Genomic DNA, 20,150 nt, shown 5'->3' with positions numbered 1-20,150 from the left:
TGATGCCAGGGAGAAAGGAAGCCAGGAGGAAGGCAGGGGGGTGGGAAAGCTGGGGTGGGGAAAGGGAAACCCAAGAGGAGCCGAGGAAAGCAGGCAGCCAGGTGAAGGTGCTCTAGGAGGAGGGCCTCTGGCCAGAGGAGCTCAGCCTCAGGTGGTAGGCCTCCAGAGAAGGCCTCACCACTTGCTGAACAGTTTTATTCTAGAGCTCTGCCCTAACCTGTTCCCTGGGCCTTTCTGTGCTTTTCTGGGAGAGGCAGTGTACTACAGTTGGCATTGTAGGGCTTGTCCCCATCACCTCAGTGTGTGTGAAGTCCTGCTGTTCCCCAAAAACACATCCTAGGTGGGAGAGGAGAGCCCCCTGCCTGCCTGAATGCCAACCTACTGTGGGTGGGAGTGTGCTGCCCCCTGGTGGTGACAGAGCAGCCTGGCCCTGGCCCTTCTCTCAGCTCCTGACCCGGAGGGTGAATCGAAATTCCAGCTGGTTGTGGTTTGGCTGGGCAGGAAGGGCAGCTGATCCTGGGCATCCTGTGGATTCCAGAGTCCTACCTAATGCTCCCATCCAGGTCTCTGTCCCCCTTCTCTATTTCTCCAAGGATTTGAAAACGGGCTTAGACAAAATCACAAGCTGCCACAGTTGGAAAATCCTAATTTCCCAAACTTCTTCCCTCCATCTTGCTCTCTTCACCTTCCTTCCCTGAATGCTGAGGCTGATCTTGCCAGTGGGAAGCCGAGAGCCTAAAATCAAAGCCATTTACACTTCATTTTTTTCCATTGGGAGTTTTGTGTGGGCTCAGCCTCTTTGGGGTGATAGGCAGTATCCAATCTGCTCTTCGCCTTCGTTCCTTTGGCCTCACTTGTTTTGAGGAGCTCCAGGTCAAGGAGCAGGCCCCATGTCTGGCAAGACAGGGTCATATCCATTGGTATTTACACCTTCCCTTCTGGTATTCCAGCTCTGCTAGGCCCCAGCCCCTCCTGCAGGTCCAGGCTAAGGACTCAGCATCCTTTCCCAGAATGCCCTTCTCCCTCTCCACCTAATTAATAGAATTATTTTATCAAACATCATCACTGGGCAGGGAGGGAGGGGGAGCTCTTTCCCCTCATAGAGAGAGAAGAGAAGGGTGGGTGAGAGAAGGCTGGGAACCTGTTTGTTCATTACCTCCTTTCATCCTCCACCCACCTCCAGGCAGCCTGCAGAGACTCCCAGACTCCAAATCAAAGGTGAGCACCTTCCCAAGAGAGCTGTGGGGGAACTTAGCCTTAGAGGACAGCCCAGAGAGACCCAGGCCTTGTGGAGGTCAGCTAGAATGGCTCTGGCAAGGGCTGAAGGCAGATTGGATTGCTGTGGAAATCCCACTGAAATTGCACTTGAAGCTCTGGAGAACCTGGAAGACAGCCTTTGCCAGCCTAGCTCTTAAAGGGAAGGGATGAGAAAGGTTCACACCACAAGCCCAGGTCAGATCAGGGGCTGGGGCCTCGTAAACCATGGCGTTGAAGTCAGGGCCAGAAGGAACCTGAGTGCCAGCTCATAGGCACATTCTGGTTGAGGGATTTCGGGCCTAAGCATCAGTGAACCTGAAAGATGGAGCCACTGCTGGGTTTGGGCCAAGGACAGAGAAGAATAGGTGCATGTGCACTGGTGTGTGTGTGTGTGTGTGTGTGTGTGTGTGTGTGTGTGTGAGAGAGAGAGAGAGGGAGGGAGAGAGAGAGAGGGAGGGAGAGAGAGAGACCATATGTGTTCATGGGATTCACAGGACCAGGGCCAGCTGAGTGGACCTCCCAAAGGCTTCCTTGTTCAAGCCTGCTAGACTAAGGCCTAGCCTGAGTCCAAAGACTACCCCCATCCCCCTGTACACATTAGCTCAGGGCCCAGCTGGCAGGATTCCTTGGCACTCAACATTTCTCCATCTAGAAAAGCACAAGATTCCTCTCACCGAGGCTAAATTTCAGCAAAAGTGGTTCATTCCATTAGAGAAGTTAATTAGCCCTGGGGCCCAGTCCCCTCTAGCAGGATTCTGGGGAAAGGGGACCAACCACCTGGACAGGCAGACCAAACTTGGGTTCCTTTTGGGTACTCATGAATCCAGGGATCCCTCCCTACTTGGGTCAGCCTTGGGTAGAAGAGAGAGACCCAGAATGCAGCCAGCTCAGACCCCCATGGAGTCTTTCACTTCCACAGCTGGCACTGTTCCTGGCACAGAGTAATCTTAGAAATGATTTGTTGTTGAATGACAGATACTGTCTGCTCCCCATCTCCCAGACTTCTTCCCACCTAAGCCAGTGTGTCTGGCACCCATGGATGTGCCTGGGAGCGGGACACTCCAAGTCACATTGTGACTGCCTCCACAAGGCAGGGACTGCTGCCTGATCTGATCCTTCTTTGCCCATTCCCAGCATTTGGCATGATCCTTGGCACTTAGACTACTTGATGCATGCTTAATGCATGGAATTAGTGGGGGGAGGACAAGGCTGGGAGAAGGTCAGAGCTCTCACTGTCAGTACTGTGCAGAGGTAGAGGGCACGCTGAACTGGGACTCAAGAAACCCAGGCTTTGGTCCAAGTTTTCCTTTGCTTAGTTGAAGGAATTCTGATTAGCTCTCTTCCTTTCTTGGAACCTCAGTTTCTCCAGTTGTTATATGAGGAGTTTGGACCAAATCCTCCAGTTTCATATTCTGGTTACTGTTGCTCTGATTTCTCAGAAATTTTTTCCCTTTAGCTCAGGATTTTATAGGTCAGGAAGCTAGGAAAGGCTTGGTTGGGTAGTTGGATTGGTTTTGCTTAGAGTCCTACATGCAGCTGCAGTCAGATGTCGGCTGTGACTGCCAACATCTGAAGCTCAGCGGGACTAAATGTTCACAGTGGCATGTTCATGGGGCTGGCAGTGGACACTGGCCATTGATGGGATCTCAGCTGAAGCTGTCAACCTAAGCACCTACAAACAGTCTCACTAGCATGGCAGTCTTGGGTGGTGGACTTCTTACATGGCAGCTGGTTACCCCAGAACCAGCATCCCCAGAACACTGTGTGGAGAGGGCATGGCCCCTGCTAATCTAGCTTTGTAAGTTACATAGCATTGCTTCTTTTATTTTCTGTTGGTCATAGGAGGCATTTACTCAACCAGATTCACTTCTTGATGACAGAAATGTTAAAAAAAAAATTCAGGATATTTTTTAAAAAAGAACAAAAAACCCAAATGCCACCTGTGATCTGTGGGCTCCTTCAGCCTTGGCCTAAGTCCCTATGGCTGGAGCTGAACAAGACTGTCTTGTTGTGGCTGTTGGGAGAACAGGGTAGTGTGCAGGATCTGTGAGACACCCCACCCAAGCACTTTTCCCTGGCAGGGGGTCTTCTCTCTCCTCCTTCCTTGGTTTCTTTGGGTTCTAGGCTGCATCTGTGTTTTCTAGATAGGTTGAGTCATTGCATGGAGGAGGGGTCCCCCAGAGTAAAGTAGGCCACATGGACCTAACCAAGAGAGGAGGCTAATATTTAATGAGCATCTATTGTTTTCCCTTTTGAAAATTCTATATAGCAGGTACTGCAGGAAGGAATTTATTTATTTCTATTTCTTCAGAGAGATGTTACTGTCATCTTCCTTTTACAGATTAGGAAATGTACGTTCACAAGGTTCAGTGGCTTGCCTGAAGTTGGTGACAGCCTCATAATTCCAATTCCCTACACCTTCTGCCCCTGAGACAAACATGAAGCAGAAGAAGCTCACAGGTCCTCCTGCATGTCACTCTCACCTCCCTCCCTGCTTCTATCCAGGGCCCACATTTGGCCATTCACCTTCTCATCAGAACTGACCTATTATGAGTTCCAGTTCTGTGTTTCCGAGCTGATATTCCCTAAAGAGAGTTTCCATGCAGGTGCCAATGGCCAATGATGAAGATCCCTAACATCCTAGATCTGTCTCATTACATAGGCAGCCACAAATCCCCCATCTACAAGTAAAGTCTACCCTTAATTCTGAGCACACGCTGTGACCCATAGAATGCAGTAGAAGTGACCCTGTGCTGTTTTCCTGGTCCAGCACTTAAGAAACTGGAAGCTTTCATTTCCTGTCTTGAAACAGTCTGTCTGGGAACATTGTGACATGAGGAAGGAATCTGTAGATGCTCAGCCTGGCTGACAGTCCCACCTGAACCCAGGCTTCAGGCCATTCTCACTGAGGTGCAAGGCTTCCTGGGACCACCCGTGTCAGGTCACCTGCCATTTTTATATCACTGCATGACCTCAGTTGTTACCAGAAGGGTTGTGCAGACGACCAATGCCTGAATTCCTTACTCACAAAACTGTGAGCTGTCATAAAATGGTTGTTTTAAGCCACTAAGATTTGAGCTAACTTGGAACATAGAAAGAGGTAACAACCAACATGGACCAACATGGACCAACATGGATTATCTCAGACAATCCATGCATTACCTCTGTTTCACAGACCAGTAAATTGAAGATCTCTCAGGAAATATGAGATCAAATCAGCATTTGAACTTGAACTTGGGAGTCTGATTTCAGAGCTCCCCTGCACTGAAGCACTTGTTACCTTACCTCTTAGTGTATCTGTGTGCCCCTCTTGGAGGGGAGCTGCCATTTCAAGCAAAAGCATTACCTTCAGCCAAAGGATTGATTGACTGTACAAGGAATGACTTTTCCAGCACCTAGATATTCCCATGTTTGAAAGAGATGTGGCCAGATTTGGACTCGAGTTGGGCTCCTCCCTTGGCAAAACTCAGGATAGCAAGGGACTGATTTACGTTTCATTATGTACCTATGGCTGATATGGGGCCTGTTCATGTTAAGTGCTTAATAAATGTTCCATGAATAACCCAGGAAGGAACAAGAGAGGAACCGTAGAGGAGAGCCCTCGGGCTAAAATCTGGACAGAAAGGTTTTCCCGCCACCTAGCGGCTATTTCTGGAATAACACTTTTCTCCCTGTGGCAGGGGAAGAAAATGGAAGGTTCCTTTAGGGACCTTGGGTGAATGTCTGAAATTACAACCTATCATGTTGCTCCCGACTGGAGTCAGGTAGGATGGGAGTGAGCCTCCCCACCCCAAACCAGATGCCTTCCCTCTTAGGATATCTGTGCTCCTTCAGGGAGCCAGGAAGAAGTGCTTCCTCTGCCACAAGCTCATTCCCTTCTTTATAAGGCAGAGCACTCAGTGGGTGCTTCATAAGTAGTCCATAGCTGGGACAGAAATTTGAAAAAATAAGTGATGTCACATCCTGTAGCTCATCTTTCTCCTCCACGAAAGTTTCCAAATGGCTCTCAGTACTTAGAACATGGCTTGTTCCCAGCCAGTCCACGTCCCCAGCACCAAGTCCCTGCCTTCCCTCTCCTCCCTCTGGAGCCTCCAGACACTGGCAGCTTCCCAGCCCCTGCCTCTTCCTGAGGTGAGCTTTCATGCACATCCCACCACCACCACCCCCTTGCTGAGCTGACAAGTATAGCTTCCCCTAGCAGTCTGGCAGCACAGAAATGTCCCCTGCAGGAGGACACTAAATGCCATCCTTATACAAAATGGAGCCTCCTCTTCCTCACCTGGAAAAATCTGGACCACAGCCTCTCTCTCCAAGAACCGTGGTGAAGATTGCAGGAAGTTAGATGTGTGGAGGAGTTGGAACCCAGTAAGGGCCATCCTAAGTGTGTGCATTGTTAATACCTAGAGGAATTCCTAGGAAAAAATACACGTCCCTCCCCAAACTCCTCAGCCAGCAGCCAGAACCCACAGGAATCCTGCCCGCCTATCCCTCCCAAGCTTTTGCACCAAAGCTTCCCTCAGGATCCTTGGCTTCTCCCATCCCCTCTCTGTGGCCCCGAGAGCAGGCAAGAAAGGCAAGAGGGATTTGGTAAGAATAGACACTTTATTGTACACCAGGATGGGGGAGAGAGAAAGAAAGGGCCCTGGGGTGACAATGCCTCATCCCCTCCTCTGGGCTGTGGTCCTGACTGAGGGCCGTGACCAGCCATGGGATGCATGGACTTGAACTGTTTCAAACTTGTGCCAGGACGCAAAGTGACTGCCTGGTGTGTGTGCTTGGGTCTGTACAAAGCAGGCCTTTCTGTGAGAAGGGGTGCCCCAGCCCGTCATTGGGCTCCAGTGAAGGGGGCAACAGTCCTCACTTTCGGGGGCCTAGTGCGGGCACCCAGGGTACACCCAGGGACCCAGAGTCAGGTGCTTTGCAACTTGATCAGTCTCACTTCTCTTTTCACGGTGGGGATACTCTGGTGAGGGGTGGGCGGCTGTGAGGAAGAGCAGAGGGGCAGCCCCTGCCTGTAATACTGCTGCAGGCCTGCATGGGTTCTGGGTCCCAGCCTCATGGTCTACACAGGCTGACTCAGGAGGGCTCCTCCTGGCACTGAGAAAGCAGCAGTCCCTGCAGTTATTGCTGGAGGGCAGAAGCAAACCTGACCTACATCACCTCTTGTGCCCCACCCTGTCCACCAGTCATGGGCCTTGGCTTCATGTTGCCTCAGTGGACAGGGCGGAAGGCTCCCTGAGCAAGAAGCTGGTGATTGGGGAATGGGGGAGGCAGGGCCAGGGGTCTTTGACAGGCACGCCCCCCCACCCTGCCCCAACTCAGTGACTACCGCCCTGGAGCCCCTCTGTCTCCTGGTGGGCACTGCATGGACAGCACCAAAGCCAGTGGAGGCGGGGGCCCTGGGCAGGAATTTGAGGAGCTGCCCCTCTCTGGCCACCTCCTGCTTCCCCAGGAAAGCTGCAACTGGATCTCAGCTTGTCAGGTGTCCCACCTGCTCTTGACTGCTCTGTGGAGCAAGCAGAGGTGTCAGAAGCACAGTCGGGCCAACTGTTCCTTTCCGAGTAAGAAGTCGAGGGCCATCTCAAGGACAGAAGTGCTGTGAGACACCTTTTTGAGGTCTCACCATGTTAAGAAACCCAGGACTTTTCCTGCAGAGGAACTTGTGACTCCAGTGGGAATAGCAAGAAGTTGACTGGATAATAAATTTGGGGCTTTCCCCTCAAGGCCCTCCTTCCACCCAGAGACATGGAGGCAGCAAGTCACCAGCAAGAAACACTTGCCTTTCCTCGAAGCTGGGATTTCAGGATGCCAGCTCTGAGGCCTCACCCACAGAGCTGAGAGAAGGGGAGAGACAGGGAGGCAGCATGGTCTCCAGGAAGGTGGTGAACACTGGGGGTCACAAATAAGCACCCTACCTACACTCACACCCACAGATGTGCACGCCACACATACACACACACACACACACACACACACACACACACACGCGCGCGCGTGTGCGTGCGCACCTCAAGCTCTGGGCCCTATGGCTAACACACAGCAAAGACACAGCCAGGACAGAGCCAGGCCGACAGTGAAAGGCTATGACAAACACTACTGAGCCCACAACAAGCAAGCAACCAGCCCCAGCTCAGCCCCTCCTGCAGGCTCATGAGCTGGGGCCTGGCCCAGCCATGCTACAGAATTAAAAATATATCAAATATACAATGAAAATAGATCTGTACAGCACTGAGGATGAAAATAGTCCACCAGCCACAGTATAATATTGGGTTTGTCATTTCACAGCATTTACACCCACATGTACAGATTGAATGTACACTAGAAATAGCATGTATAGAAGAGTATAGATAGTGGAGTGTCTCCTGGGGCCTTGCTCTTCCTGTTGCTAATTCTGCTCGGGACTAGGCATGGAGCCAGGTAGGGGGTGTTGGCAGGTAAGGGGCCTCTCTTTGTGAAGATATGGGTGGGGTGATCTCCCTTTCCCCTCGAACACTCAAGAAGGACAGGTGGGGCTGAGAAGGCTAGAAATGAGAGATGCGGGTGGAGGAGGGATGAGTAATGGAGATGGCACACTGGGGAGGGGGGACCAGGGGATCAGAAGTACAAGAGAGGACCTGGGCCTAGTCTGCCCTTCCCAGGGCTGAGAGCATCCAGGGTCACAAATGTAACTCAGAACCAACTGTAAAGATGCCCAAACCTAGAACTGTGGGATGCTCTGTCCTGGCAAACTCTCAAAGACAGAGCCAGTCTTCCTCTAGCCTTTCCATCCACCAATCCATTTGTCTGTACATCTACCCATCCCTCATCCATCCATCCATCCGTCCGTCCATTCATCTCTCTCTCTGGACATTTATTCTCCGTTCAGGATCTGAGTCCTCACAGGCTATAGTCCCAGAGCAATTCCTCCTCCAGGGGAGGCCCTGAAGGGAAGAGCTAGCAGGGTCACTGCCATCAGCTGCAGCCTCCTTTGGGTGCTGGACCTCAGGACAGAGGCTCTACTTTGTCCCTGGCAACCTCCAGCATCTGAAGCACTATCTGTGGCTGTCTGCCACGGGTCAGAGAAGCACAGGAAAGGTTTTCAAGGCGCCTGCACAGGATGTGCACACTGGGGGCTGTGCTTGTGAGATGAGGGAAGTGAGTGGTGGCCCAAAGGGGCACGGAAATTACCTGTCTTTTCCTCAGGAATGACGCTTCCTGAGGACAACCCCCTGGGACCCCATTCCAGGGACCCCATTCCAGGGGAGAAGCTGCCACTAGAAAGAAAACTGGGCCCAGGTAAGGGGAGGCAAGAGTGTGCTTCACAATTGTGCTCCAACCCATCTGAACTGCGCTGGGAACTACCAAGTTGGGCCCTGGAAGCCTCACCTTGCACTGCCCCCTTCTGGCTGGGGGAAAGACGAAGAGGCCAACACCCTCCCCTCCAGGCTGATGGGAGGGGCTGGGCAGTGGCCAATCCCTAACCGAGGTGGGTAGGTTCTGGCAGGCTGCAAGAGCACAGCCCACTCACACCAGGTAGGGACACAGACATCCAACGGTCCTTACACCTGGGGATACCCCTTGCTGCCAGAGTCCATGCTCAAGCTGGAGGGCTGCACCTACCTCACAAAACAGGATCTGGAAGCTTCCACACACTCCTGGGATGTCTGTTCCCATCCCCAGCTTTAAGCAGCCTGCCAAAGTCCTCCTGTGCACCTCTAAGGCTGATGCCTCTCTCTACAGCCGTGTGGCAGCACAAGGAGACCCTCCCCAGGCCTAAGGACGGTAGGGGGCAGGGTACAGGGAGAGAGGGGAGTGGAGTGACTCTTCAATGGCCACTTGGAGTCCCTGCTATATTGGGAATCAGGGCTTCTGGATGGTTCTGGTTACATGGCTGCAATTTGGTGAGAGGTTCTGAGAGTCAGGTGGATCGGGGGCCTGGATTAGGGGACAGAATTGTCCCTAGTCTCATGATTGGGCTAGGAATTAGAGTCTGTTGGGACAGGGGTAGAGAATGAGGGAGGGAGGACCCTCTCTTCTTCGGCAGAGGGCCTGGCGGCTACTGTGGAGGAAGAGGCCAGGCCCAGACAAATGGGCAGGCTGGGCATGGGGGAAGAGTGGGCAGGCTGGGGGCAGTGGTCACAGCTCTGACTCAGGAGTGGTGGCCAGGAGGTAGCCGCTTCCATAGCGTCCATTGGGATTGCCACTGGTCTCCAGGGGTGACGTGCTGCCGGGCCCCAGGTAGGAGCGGTGGGTGGGCATGGGGGAGGGCGCCTCGCTGGGCACCTTGCTGAGGATGAAGCGAGTCTCATCATTTTCCTCCAGGTTGGAGATGTCCTTCATCATGCGGCCCTTCTTGTAGGACACGGAGAGGGTGTTGGAACCATCAGAGAGCAGGTGGAAGTGTCGCAGGATGAAGACCACTGGCATGGGCAGGGTTGCCACGATGATGAGGGTGATCAGGAGTGCCATGGCCCAGTTGGGGAAATACAAGTAGCGCTCTGCAGCCTGGAGGTGGGTGGCAATGAAGGTCGCTGTTCCACGGGGACAGCCAGCCTCCCAGGCCTCCAGGACTGTCTCTCCCTGTCTTGGACCACAGCCTGCATTTCTCTCCTCCCAGCCTGGCCAGGCTCCAGTGGGCATGGCAGTCATTAGGGGTGCTACTTGATTTTAGTTTATCACGTTGGTTAAGGGGTCTCAGTCTCTACATCTGTAAAGTGGATGGGTAATTCTACTCCTCAGATGTGGAGAAAGAATTATGGGTTAGAAAGATTAGATAAGTACGTTAATCCTTCTGAGCCTCAGTTTCTTCATTTGTGCTACAGGAATAATGCCTCTTATCTCTGGTTTGTAGATTAGAGATTATGTGTGGGTCTGACATATAGTAGCTGTCTTCTAAAGGTTTATCCCAATTCCCTATTGCATTAAGGCCTGGGGAGACACACATGTTCCCTGGGTTTCTGGGACCCCACCCCTCACCTCCTCTTTGATCCAGGCGCTGTAGCCTGGGGGTGTCACCCCCAGCTGGATGATGCTGGCTGAGGTCAGCACAGCCATGCACAGTGGAGACACGAACTTCCACATGTAGAAGTAGAAGCGGTAGGGTTGGAAGCCCAGCATCTCTGTCAGCTCCTGCATGAACCTGCCGAGCAGAGCAGAGGGCCCAGGAGTTGTCTGCTCCTTCCCCGCAGCCACCTCCTCCAGGAAGCCTTCACCAGCTCCTCCCAGCCCTCCTAGTCTTCACCTTCGGTGCTCACAGTGTGAGGTCTGGCTGACCTCTGGGAAGTGCTGCTGACTACCTCACACCACACTCCCGCCAGGGATAGGATACATCCCATCAGGCCAGCCCTGGGCCTGCACAGAGGACCAGCACTAGAGAGCTGTGTCCAGAAGTGCCCAGCCCCTCACACTGGTTTGGATTGTGTCGCCCCTGCTGGACGAGAGCAGCAGTTTACCAGCATGGTTTCTAACCTTTGACTCCGTGTGTAGAATTCCAGGAGGCAGGCAGGTTGTGTACTTTGTACTGCATACAAAATCACCTTTACCCCAATTAAGCCTAACTGAAATTGGGCAGTTCCTTCTATTACAGCATCAACAAATTACCTATGACTGTCACCAATGGGTTAATTCACAGATATTTTCATTCCACATTACAGTTGTTAAAATACCTAGAGACATCACTTGTGTTCATCGCTACTTTAAGTTACTATTGCTACTAGATCCACAACTAGATCTTGTAAGTTAATGCAATAAAAATAAAGTACATTACTATTTCACAGATTTAAATGGTATTTTGCTACTTTTCAATAGAGTTTTCTACATAATCCTACATATTTTATCTTATATATTAAAAATAATATTCTGAGAAGGGTACAAGGGCATCACTGGTCTGTCAGTGGTGTCCAGGGCACACAGAGTTAGAGGCCCTCTAGCAGTGGCTTCTAACCCTGCGGCTGAGGCAGAAGAGTGCTCCCTTCCCTCGCCTCCTTGTTCCCTCCTGTGCTTTCTTAAGAAGCAGGCAGACTCCTAGGAGAGACCCTTGGCTCCAAAGCCAGCCCCAGGCATTGGGGAGGTAAGATTGAGTGGAGGTAGTGGGCCTTGCAGAGGACAAACAGTGAGGCCACTGCCAGTGCCGAGAGACTAGGCAAGGGCTGGTCTTGGAGCTTCCTGGGGACAGATTTGTCCTTAAATGAGGAATGAGGCTGGGGACTGACACTGAGTGGAGGTCTGCCCTAGGCTCTGGTCATGACACTAGAGCCCTTTGATTGCTGATCTTCTTACCCTGTCTGACCCCAAATTTAGGCCAGAACCACACCTTAAAATTGTGAAGTCTGTAGGCGAAGGCTGCTGAAGTCACCAAGTTCTTTGAGGGCAGGGGACCCAGTGTCTCCACCAAGTGCTTAACAAGCTTAGTAGGATTCTGAAGAGTGTCAGGGCCAGGAAAGGGGCCACAGTAATTTAAGGCAGTTTAGGCTGGCACCAAGACCTGAAACCAGGACTCCTGGTCCTTAGCCTGGCTCTGTCTCTTACTAGCCTGTCTTCTCTCTAGCTTCAGTTTCCCAGGGCCAAAGGGCACTTTCCCTCCCGACATTCTGATTCTATTCATAAGCAGCCCTGAGCACACAGGACTCTCCGGGAAGTCACAAGGGACAGAACCCTCTCCTGTCCCCTATCCCCCACATCTCCCTTACTTCTTGGTTCCATAGATCCAGGCCACAGCGATGTTCTCAAGGATGACGATGACGGTGAGTGGCAGGGTGGCTGAGTAGTCATCAAACATGGTGACAAAGTAGTTTCCAGAGCGCTGGACGAACAACAGCCCCACGAAGAATGCAAAGACACAGCAGCCCACTACAGAGAGCCGGGAGGCCGGTGTGGGGCAAAGGTGCAGGGTGGGTGGGGCACGGGAGTCTCAGGGCCACCCAGGTCCCTCCCATCATGCTGTTCCCCCCACAGGCCAGCAGTCTCCCCTCAGCAGGCACAGGCCTGCAAGAAGGATGAGATGCTGAGGTGCTGGGGTCCCCCTCTACCAGGGAGGGAACATCTGAGGAGTGCATCAGTCTACCGTCTTCCGTACCCCTCCTGGGACAGTGCCTGGCCCACAGCAGCTGTTCTGTTTAATTGCTGCATTGAATTTAAATGATTCGTTGGATTGTTCCTGGGTTCTTTTTCTCCACCTCAGTTTCCCCATCTGAGAACAGGAAGATATTCCCCTGGGGATGCAGGTGAAAGGGAGCCATGTACGTAGCTCAGTGCAACTCAGCAGAGGCCAAAGGGAACTGTGGACACAGCCAGGGACCCGAAGTAACAAGGTATGACAAAGTTGAGGGCCAGAGCTGGAGAGGGCACCCCTGCCCAAGACCAGTGAGCAGGCCCTCGGGGAGACAGCAAGAGAACCCAAGTAAGAGGCCTCGCTCCTGGCTCAGGTTGGGCCCAGATTCCCAAATAGCTTTCTCCCCCTGCCTCCAGAGTGCTGGGGGCTCAGCGACACAGCCAGGCTCCAGCTGTATCCCCATGGGGAGGGCTTTCAGACCTGAGGTCGTGAATGACCCAGCTGGAACTCAATTTTCTAAAACCAGAGTCAGAACAAGACTGTTATCCGTGGGGCAGGTGAGACCCACGCGGGGCTGTGGGGAGGAGTTACCTGTGAATATCTCCTTGGGTACCTTGAACGTGTCGATGATGGGAGTGGTGATGCCCGCCATGGTCCCGATCATGCTGCCCAGGCCCAGGTTGATGAGCATCAGGAAGAACATGACGGACCAGAAAGGGGAGGCAGGGAAGTGTGTCATGGCCTCAGTGAAGGCGATGAAGGCCAAGCCTGTGCCCTGCACGGACTGAGGGTGGGGTGGAGAGCGAGAGGCTGTGAGGGCCACCCCCACCCGGGAGCCCCCTGCTTTCTTGCCTCTGTCCCTGGAGCTTTAGGAATCACTGTTCCTTCCCTCACAGGGATCCTCGCCTCCACCTAATTCTGTTGGTTTGGGCCAATGGGTCTTAAACTTTAGTGGGCATCAGAATCTCCTGGGGGGAGTGCAAAGGTACCAGTTTTGGATTTTCCCCTAGGAAACCTGGAATCTAGAGGTTGTACACAGACCTAGCTGATTCTGATGAGATTGTTCACACCTAGAGACAGACCCAGCATGAGACTATGATGTCTTCTCAGATCGCACAGCCATACTGGCTGCTTCTAGCTCTGAACTCCTGAGCCTCAGACTTGACTAGAGCAGTCACAGGCTAGGCTACCCAGTGGGAGATTGTTGGAACCTTTACAGTCCTTCATGCCTAGGTCTCCCCAGGGACAATGATTTGAGGGTCTGGGGTACAGCTGCTCTGGGGGTTTACAAAGCTCACTAGTGACTCTAATGTCCAGCCAAGGCCAGAAACCACCGGCTTAAAGCTTGGGCCCCTGATCACAGGGCAGCTAAGTACAGTGCAGGCTGACATCACTCACATGCTCTCTTGTAATGCCAGTGACTGTAAGGGCACATGTGGCCATTTAGATGCTCTTGAAGTTGTACCATATGAAGAAACTGCTAAAATCCTAGTTTTATTCAGAGGTCCAGGCCACACCCATGAGAATGGGGCAAGGTTTCATGGAACATGGAAGGTGGAGGTCCTGTGTGCTGCCAGTCACCAGGGGAAGGAATCAGGTAGGAGGTCCCCAGACCACCTGGGGAGGGGTCAGGATGTGGGACACCGCTCCCTCAGGCCAGTGGAACTGACTTCTAACATAAAGCTCAGGCATCACCTAGGGGAAGCTTGTGGCCCTGTGAAGAAGGGCAGGGTTAGCCTAGGCTATGGGACCCCTCTCTGTCTCATGGGGGCCTTGGTTCCAGCCAAGTTCCCAGAACCCTGTGGATGTGTTTCTGACCTGTGACCCCTTCTAACAGACAGTGCTTAGCTGTGAAAATGTAAATAAAAGAAGGTGTTTCAACTTGGACCTGAACATTAATGAACAGGCAGCATCTTTTTGCCCCAGCTTGGGGACTGAGGGCCATCATGGCAGTGGGATTTGGAGGGGGACAGCTGGGACAAGGGACAGAACTATCAAGGGATGAAACACATGGACTGAATGCTGGCTCACCCATTTACTAGCTGTGAGACTTTGATCAAGACCTCCAACCTACAGGCTACTGGTAGGTAACCACTGGTAAAACAGGGGGCAATACTCAATTCATAGAGATGTTACAAGGTCCAAAGGGGATGGAGAGCCAAGGGCAGACAACAGCATATTTCATACACCACAGGCCAGGCACTGTTAAGTGCGTTACATGTGGCAGGATGGTAACTCATACACAGGAAGTCCACTTAATCCATGCAGAAGTGGCCTTATACCAGCTGAGGGTTCTGGGCTATAACATGGTGCCTGCCTTGGCCCCTTGTCTAGACATAAGCCAACCTCAGGGCAGGAGCTTTGCCTAACAGCTTTTCTCTCTCTCCCTCTGGACAAGTAAGTCCTTGCCTGTTACATAAACCAGTGACTGCCTATGGGCTTTCCAAGGCTTTGCCCACGCTCCAGTCACCCATGGCCTATCTCTTGGCTCCTGCATGTACTAGGAAGGACAGCCTGGCCCCACACCTTATTTAGCTCATCCTCTAGGAGGCAGGGATCCAGGCCCAGAGTCGAGAATTTATCCTCCTTTACGGTCCGGATGACACTGTACATTTCCGCATAGTCCTTGGTGGTCAGGTGGGAAAAGTTGACATGGGGAGGGATGAGGTCTCGGCTCAGGACATTGGAGTTGAGGTACCCCAGGATTTTCTCAGCATTCCTGCAGCACAAAGGGGAGAGGCTTAGGAAGGAAGGCAGGATTGGGATCTTGGAGGTACCTCCTGGATATCCAGGAAAGACCCCCTCCCCTCCATGGGCCACTGACAGAGGCATCTCTGAACCTATCTTGTGGGCTAGTGCTGGAGACAGGCAATTCTCTGATCTCATTCCTCAGAGGAGCGGAAGAGACCTCTCTCCCTGCACAGCCCACGTTCCATTCCTGGGTGAAGTGGGCAGGGGAAAGGAGGACAGGAGGAGCAATGCTACCTACTCAACCACACACTTCTCATTCATGATGTTGGCCTTGAAGCCCAGCACAGCGAATACCACGAGGGTGGCCAACACCGAGGTGAAGAAGTTGATGAAGGACACCAGGGCAGCGTCAAAGTGGCAGTTGTTGTCCTGCTTGTTGTAGCTAGAGAAGGCGATAACACCGCCAAAGCCCAGCCCCAGAGCAAAGAAGACCTGTGTGGCTGCCTCCCGCCACACCTGGGGATCCAGCATCTTGTCCAGCTATGAGGAAGATGATGACAAATGGGAGAAAACAGAAATAAAAAGGTGATTTTACTCACGAGCACTGAGGTTCTCTCCACATACACTTCTCTAAGCCTCAACAGAGTTCAAAAGCAACATGGCATAGTAGTAAGAAGCCCTGGCTGTGTGACCCTGGGCGATTCACGTAACTCCTCCGAACCTCAGTTTCCCCATGTCTAAAGCATGAATGACAAGAGTATCAACTACAGAGGATTTTTCAGTGACTAGGTAAGATGAAACAAATGCCAAGTGCTTACATAGTCAATTCTCAGTTACTCTTAGCTGTTATCATCACTTACCTTGCAGCTGTCATACTAAGAAACAGCCGCTGGGGATACAGCTCAGTGATAGAGCGCTTGCCTAGCAGGCACGAGGCCCTGAGTTCAATTCCCAGTACAGAAAAAAAGAAAAAAGAAAAGACAGGAAACACAACCAAGACCATCACAACTCAAGGCAGTTCTACTCACTTACACTGTGGTGTGAATGGTGCCTCCTGAAGTCATGCAGTCAACAGCCTGCATAACAGCACAAGAGAACTGAGAATACCTGACACTGTCTCCACCTCAAACTGTGGAAAGCAAAACAAAAATAAAACAAGTCCTTCTCCTCCCCTATACCGACCTGGTTTCCCCTTTCACAAGGCTCACTCACACACATCTACATGCTGCAAGTCACAGAAGCTGCTTGCAACCTAACTTGGGGCACAAAACCAAGATACTTCCTGGAGACAGGCAGACCTTGCCTGGGACTTCCATCTGCTCTCAGCCCTGCTAGGAGCCTCAACCACAATAGCATTTGGGTGGCAATGGCAATTACCAAAGCCGTTTTCCTATCAATTTTCCTTTTACCCTTAAGTCTGGGACCTGGGGAGCAAAGGTGGGCAGGGTCCCAGCTCTCTTAGAGTTTACCTTTTCGTTATAGAGACGCACACTGGTCATGTGATCCCACGAACAGATGCTAAATTGCAACTGTGACAAAGGCTGTGAAAGCCAGGCACACAGTGCTCTGAGAGGCTCTAAGGGGTCAGCAAGGCTTTCGGTGGGAAGGAATCCTCCAACTGATACCTCACAGATAACACTGGAGGTTAGAGGAGGAGTATTCAGCCAATGTTCCAAGTTGGCACAGAGACTGGTGTGCAGAGGGAGATGGTGGCAGCCAAGCTGGCTGCAGCACAAGAACAAGGCAGGAGTGGACCAGGCAAGGCCAGACAGGAGCAAGCAAAGGCCTTAGGGATCCTTGTCTTCATCCTAAGAAAGCATTTGATCCACGAAACCACCAAGGGGCTGCCCAATCAGATGAACATTTCCAAAAGAAGCAGATGGATGCAGCAAGAAAGCTGTGAGGAAGCACGCTCTGGGTTCCAGGTGCCAGGTGGAGGTGGCTTTGCCTAGGAGACTTAAGCAGGAGAAACCAAGGCATTGGAGAGGGAGAGGCCAAGGTGACAGCCACATTTCAGGCCTGTGTGCTGAGTACATTAAGGTGGCAACAGGGGAAGAGAAGTAGGTCGGTGGGATTCGGCAGCACAGATCAAGACATTAGTTCTGCAGAGGGTGGGTTGGATGTGTCTTCAAGGCATTTAGGAAGAGATATCAAGTGGGACAGATGAGTTTGGTGTTGAGAGGAGGGAGTGGAGCTGGAGACATGGGTTGGGAACAGTGGGTGTCCTGGCAGGAAGTAAAGCTGTGGCTGTAGGTATCAGTGAGAAGAGGCTACTGCCTGGGGCCAAGTCCACCTCCGATGCTATTTCACACAGGGAAGAGGAAGAATCTCTCAAGGGAGCCAGGCAAGCAGGCAGGAGGAAACGGAGGGGGTGCATGGGGAGGATGAAGGCCAGTCTGCCCAATGACAGGCGCCAGGAGAGGGAGTTGGCAGCCAGGTCACAGGCGGGCTTCAGAGGAACTGTTCCGGGAGTGAAGGAGCAGAAGCCAGGTGGAGGGAGGACAGGAGAGAAGCAGAGGGGAGGAAGTGGAGGCCAGGCAGATAAACAAGTCTTTGGAGCAGCTATTCTTAGGCTGGGAGGGAAAAGGGCATAATTAGGAAGAGGCAATGGAATCCATGAAGGTAGCTTTTTTGTATAAGGTCTCAGTTTTGTTTGGGATGGGATGATTTGATGATATGATATATAAAAGCTGATGGAGCATAGGGAAGTGGGGGAGAGGCAGAGCTGTCTTCCATAAGAGCCCTTCAAGGTGCCCTTTAGAGAGAGAACTTGGTGCCTATTTTTCTGTAAAGCAGGATATGAAATCATCTGGTGGGAAGAGTGTGCTAGGGGAGGAGGAGAGAGGGGTCAGAGGGGCAGAAGTGGTTTTGATGGTCATGGTGGAGCATGAGAGACTAACATGGCCAGAGAAATGTGGCAGGGCTGTCCCTCACTGCTGGGCCCACACACCTGCACAGGCGGAGGTCTAGTTTTAAGGTAAGATGAAATATTATCTTTACAGAAGCAACCTAGGCCCACAGATCCTAAAAGATCTAAAAGCCCCGGGGTCAGACTGGTTTTGGACTTCAGGTCTGTTTGTAATTTTAGGAAGGTAAGATGGTTCATATGCCACATAATTATATAATTCCCCCCAGCAAGGCCTGGGGAAGCACCCTGTAATCCAACACATTAGGATTTCTGCAGCAGAATATGAATTTTCACACCAAGTGAATCAATAAAGGCTATAAATAGCATCACATCTGTGCAGGTTGTTTTGTCTCCAAAAGAGTTTGGGAGAACAAAGCAAAACCACACATTTGTTTTTCAAAGCCCTTGGGATTTCAGTGTTGTGGGTAAGTAAATAGGGGCCTGTCTACACCTTAATAGAGATTCGGAGATTACAAAAAGGAGAAAATAATCATAGTTTTCCTGAGAAAAAATTTCTGTAACTCTTTTCTTTTGGGTGAAGGTTTTAAATGATCCTCTCCAAACGCTCCAGAAGTGAGGGGAGACAAGTTAGCCTTCATGGTGTCCATGGGTGGCCATTGTGATAGTTCTTCCACTCTGCTGGAGCCTGGAAGCTGACACCTTCAGCCTAGAAGCTGACACCTCCCAGGAAAGCCATGGTCATTTAGGTTCCAGCTAGTATTAAGTGCGAGATTTTAGAGTGCAGGTTGAGATAGAAAAGCTCTAGTCATGTCCTGTGCATGATGAAAATCTTCAAAAGCTTCCCATTGTCTTCTGGAAAATCATTATTCATTCCTCTATGTTCTGAATACTCTAAATGCAGTACTGAAGCACTATGGTCTTTCACACATCTGGTGTTGGCCCTAGCTGTGCCCTCTGCCTAGAATTCCCTTCCTCCTACTCACTTTCTGGTGAACTATTTATTTCTCAAACCCAGCACACATATCACTCCTCTTTGAAGCTTTTCCCGACTTCCTGTAGCAGAGCCAGCCATAGTCCCTGGACTCTCCCAGTTCTTGTCAATGTCCACATCGCAGAATTTGTGTCTGTCTTTCTTCCAGAAATTTGTGCCTGGGGCTGGAGCCCATCCCCTGTCTGCGTCTATATAAACTGTGCCTTGGACGTGGATGGAGTGGGGAGCAAGAGAGACAGACAAAGGCTGACCTGACTCCTTGGGGCTGTGAGCTGAGCAGAAGGAGCAGATGAGGGGCTGTGAAGCTCTACCAGCCTTTTCGGACTGAGATATGGTCTTCTAAGACAGGAAGTTTCGTAGGACTTGAAACTTCTATTTTATAAAGCGATTACTGTGTAATTCTGGGTCTCTCCCCCTCCCCCACCTTTTTGGTAAGTATTCTTGTTTGAGCTATAACAAACATTACTATAATTTTTATAAAAAGTTCCAGACCATCTGTGGGACTCAAATACTTGCCATCATTAGGGTTTTCAACACTTCCTAAACATAAAACAAGATGTGGACAAATTTCTAGCCCCAGTCACTGTTCAGGGCCAAATTTCCTAAGTGGAGGCAGCCACTCTAGGGGAGACACCACAGTCTCAGTGGCGCCCTCAGAGCTGGTACAGAGCTGGGGGTTTTCTCAGAGGACAAGGCAGGACTGCTGTATATGTGACAATTTTGGAGGAAAGAAAAGCCTTTTCTTTGTTAAGATTTTATCTATAATTTTTCCATTTAAAAAATTTGTATTCATTATAATATCAGCAAAAATAGAGAAGATAGCATAATTAACTTCCACTTTATCCATTGCCTGATTTTAACAATGATGAGTACCTTGGCAATCTCATTTCCTCTACATCCTACCCATTACACTACTTTGAAGGAAATTGATGTACCCAAATCCAACACTGCAAAGGCCCCAGGACAGTACCTGTGGGTGCCAAAGCTTGACCTTCAAGGAAGAAGTACCCTTGTATGAGTGTTCCCTCGGCATCTCCATTCCCACTCTGTCGCCTGAAAGGAACTCTCACTGATGGAGATGAACACAGATTCCCGACACTAATCTGGAGAACACAGACTCAGATGCCTTCACTATGGAATACCTGTTCCTTGACTTTAAAGGAGGCTCTTGCCAGGTTGAATCCAGGCCAGGACCAGGATGCCCCCATGTCCTTTCCAGACATCAGGATATGACTGCAAAAGGAGAGGCGGGAAATGGGCTTTTCCCTCTGAAATGAAGCTTGCACCCTCCTCAGGGTTCCTGCTCCAAAACC

General features: G+C 51.3%; 1 protein-coding gene across 3 annotated transcripts in view; it reads right to left on the bottom strand.

The window, feature by feature from the left end:
- Positions 1 to 5,840: 5,840 nt before the first annotated feature.
- The window catches only part of Slc6a17 (solute carrier family 6 member 17), a 109,649-nt gene continuing 95,339 nt past the window's right edge, over positions 5,841 to 20,150 (bottom strand). For all 3 annotated transcript variants that reach the window (XM_087213244.1, XM_004853674.4, XM_021265629.2), the window contains 6 exons: positions 15,276 to 15,517; positions 14,813 to 15,005; positions 12,878 to 13,070; positions 11,925 to 12,084; positions 10,213 to 10,375; positions 5,841 to 9,741 (listed from right to left, as the gene is read on the bottom strand). In XM_087213244.1, coding sequence (XP_087069370.1) covers positions 9,373 to 9,741; positions 10,213 to 10,375; positions 11,925 to 12,084; positions 12,878 to 13,070; positions 14,813 to 15,005; positions 15,276 to 15,517 — 1,320 coding nt within the window. In that variant the 3' untranslated portion in view covers positions 5,841 to 9,372. The remainder of the gene's footprint in view (positions 9,742 to 10,212; positions 10,376 to 11,924; positions 12,085 to 12,877; positions 13,071 to 14,812; positions 15,006 to 15,275; positions 15,518 to 20,150) is intronic.

The sequence above is a fragment of the Heterocephalus glaber genome, unplaced genomic scaffold, assembly GCF_053883595.1.
Source record: "Heterocephalus glaber isolate CG9 unplaced genomic scaffold, H.glaber_assembly_v1.0 deba00001442, whole genome shotgun sequence".
Classification (NCBI taxonomy): Eukaryota; Metazoa; Chordata; class Mammalia; order Rodentia; family Bathyergidae; genus Heterocephalus; species Heterocephalus glaber.
Note: the sequence above shows the minus strand (reverse complement) of the source record. Positions and strands in the feature narration are given on the sequence as shown.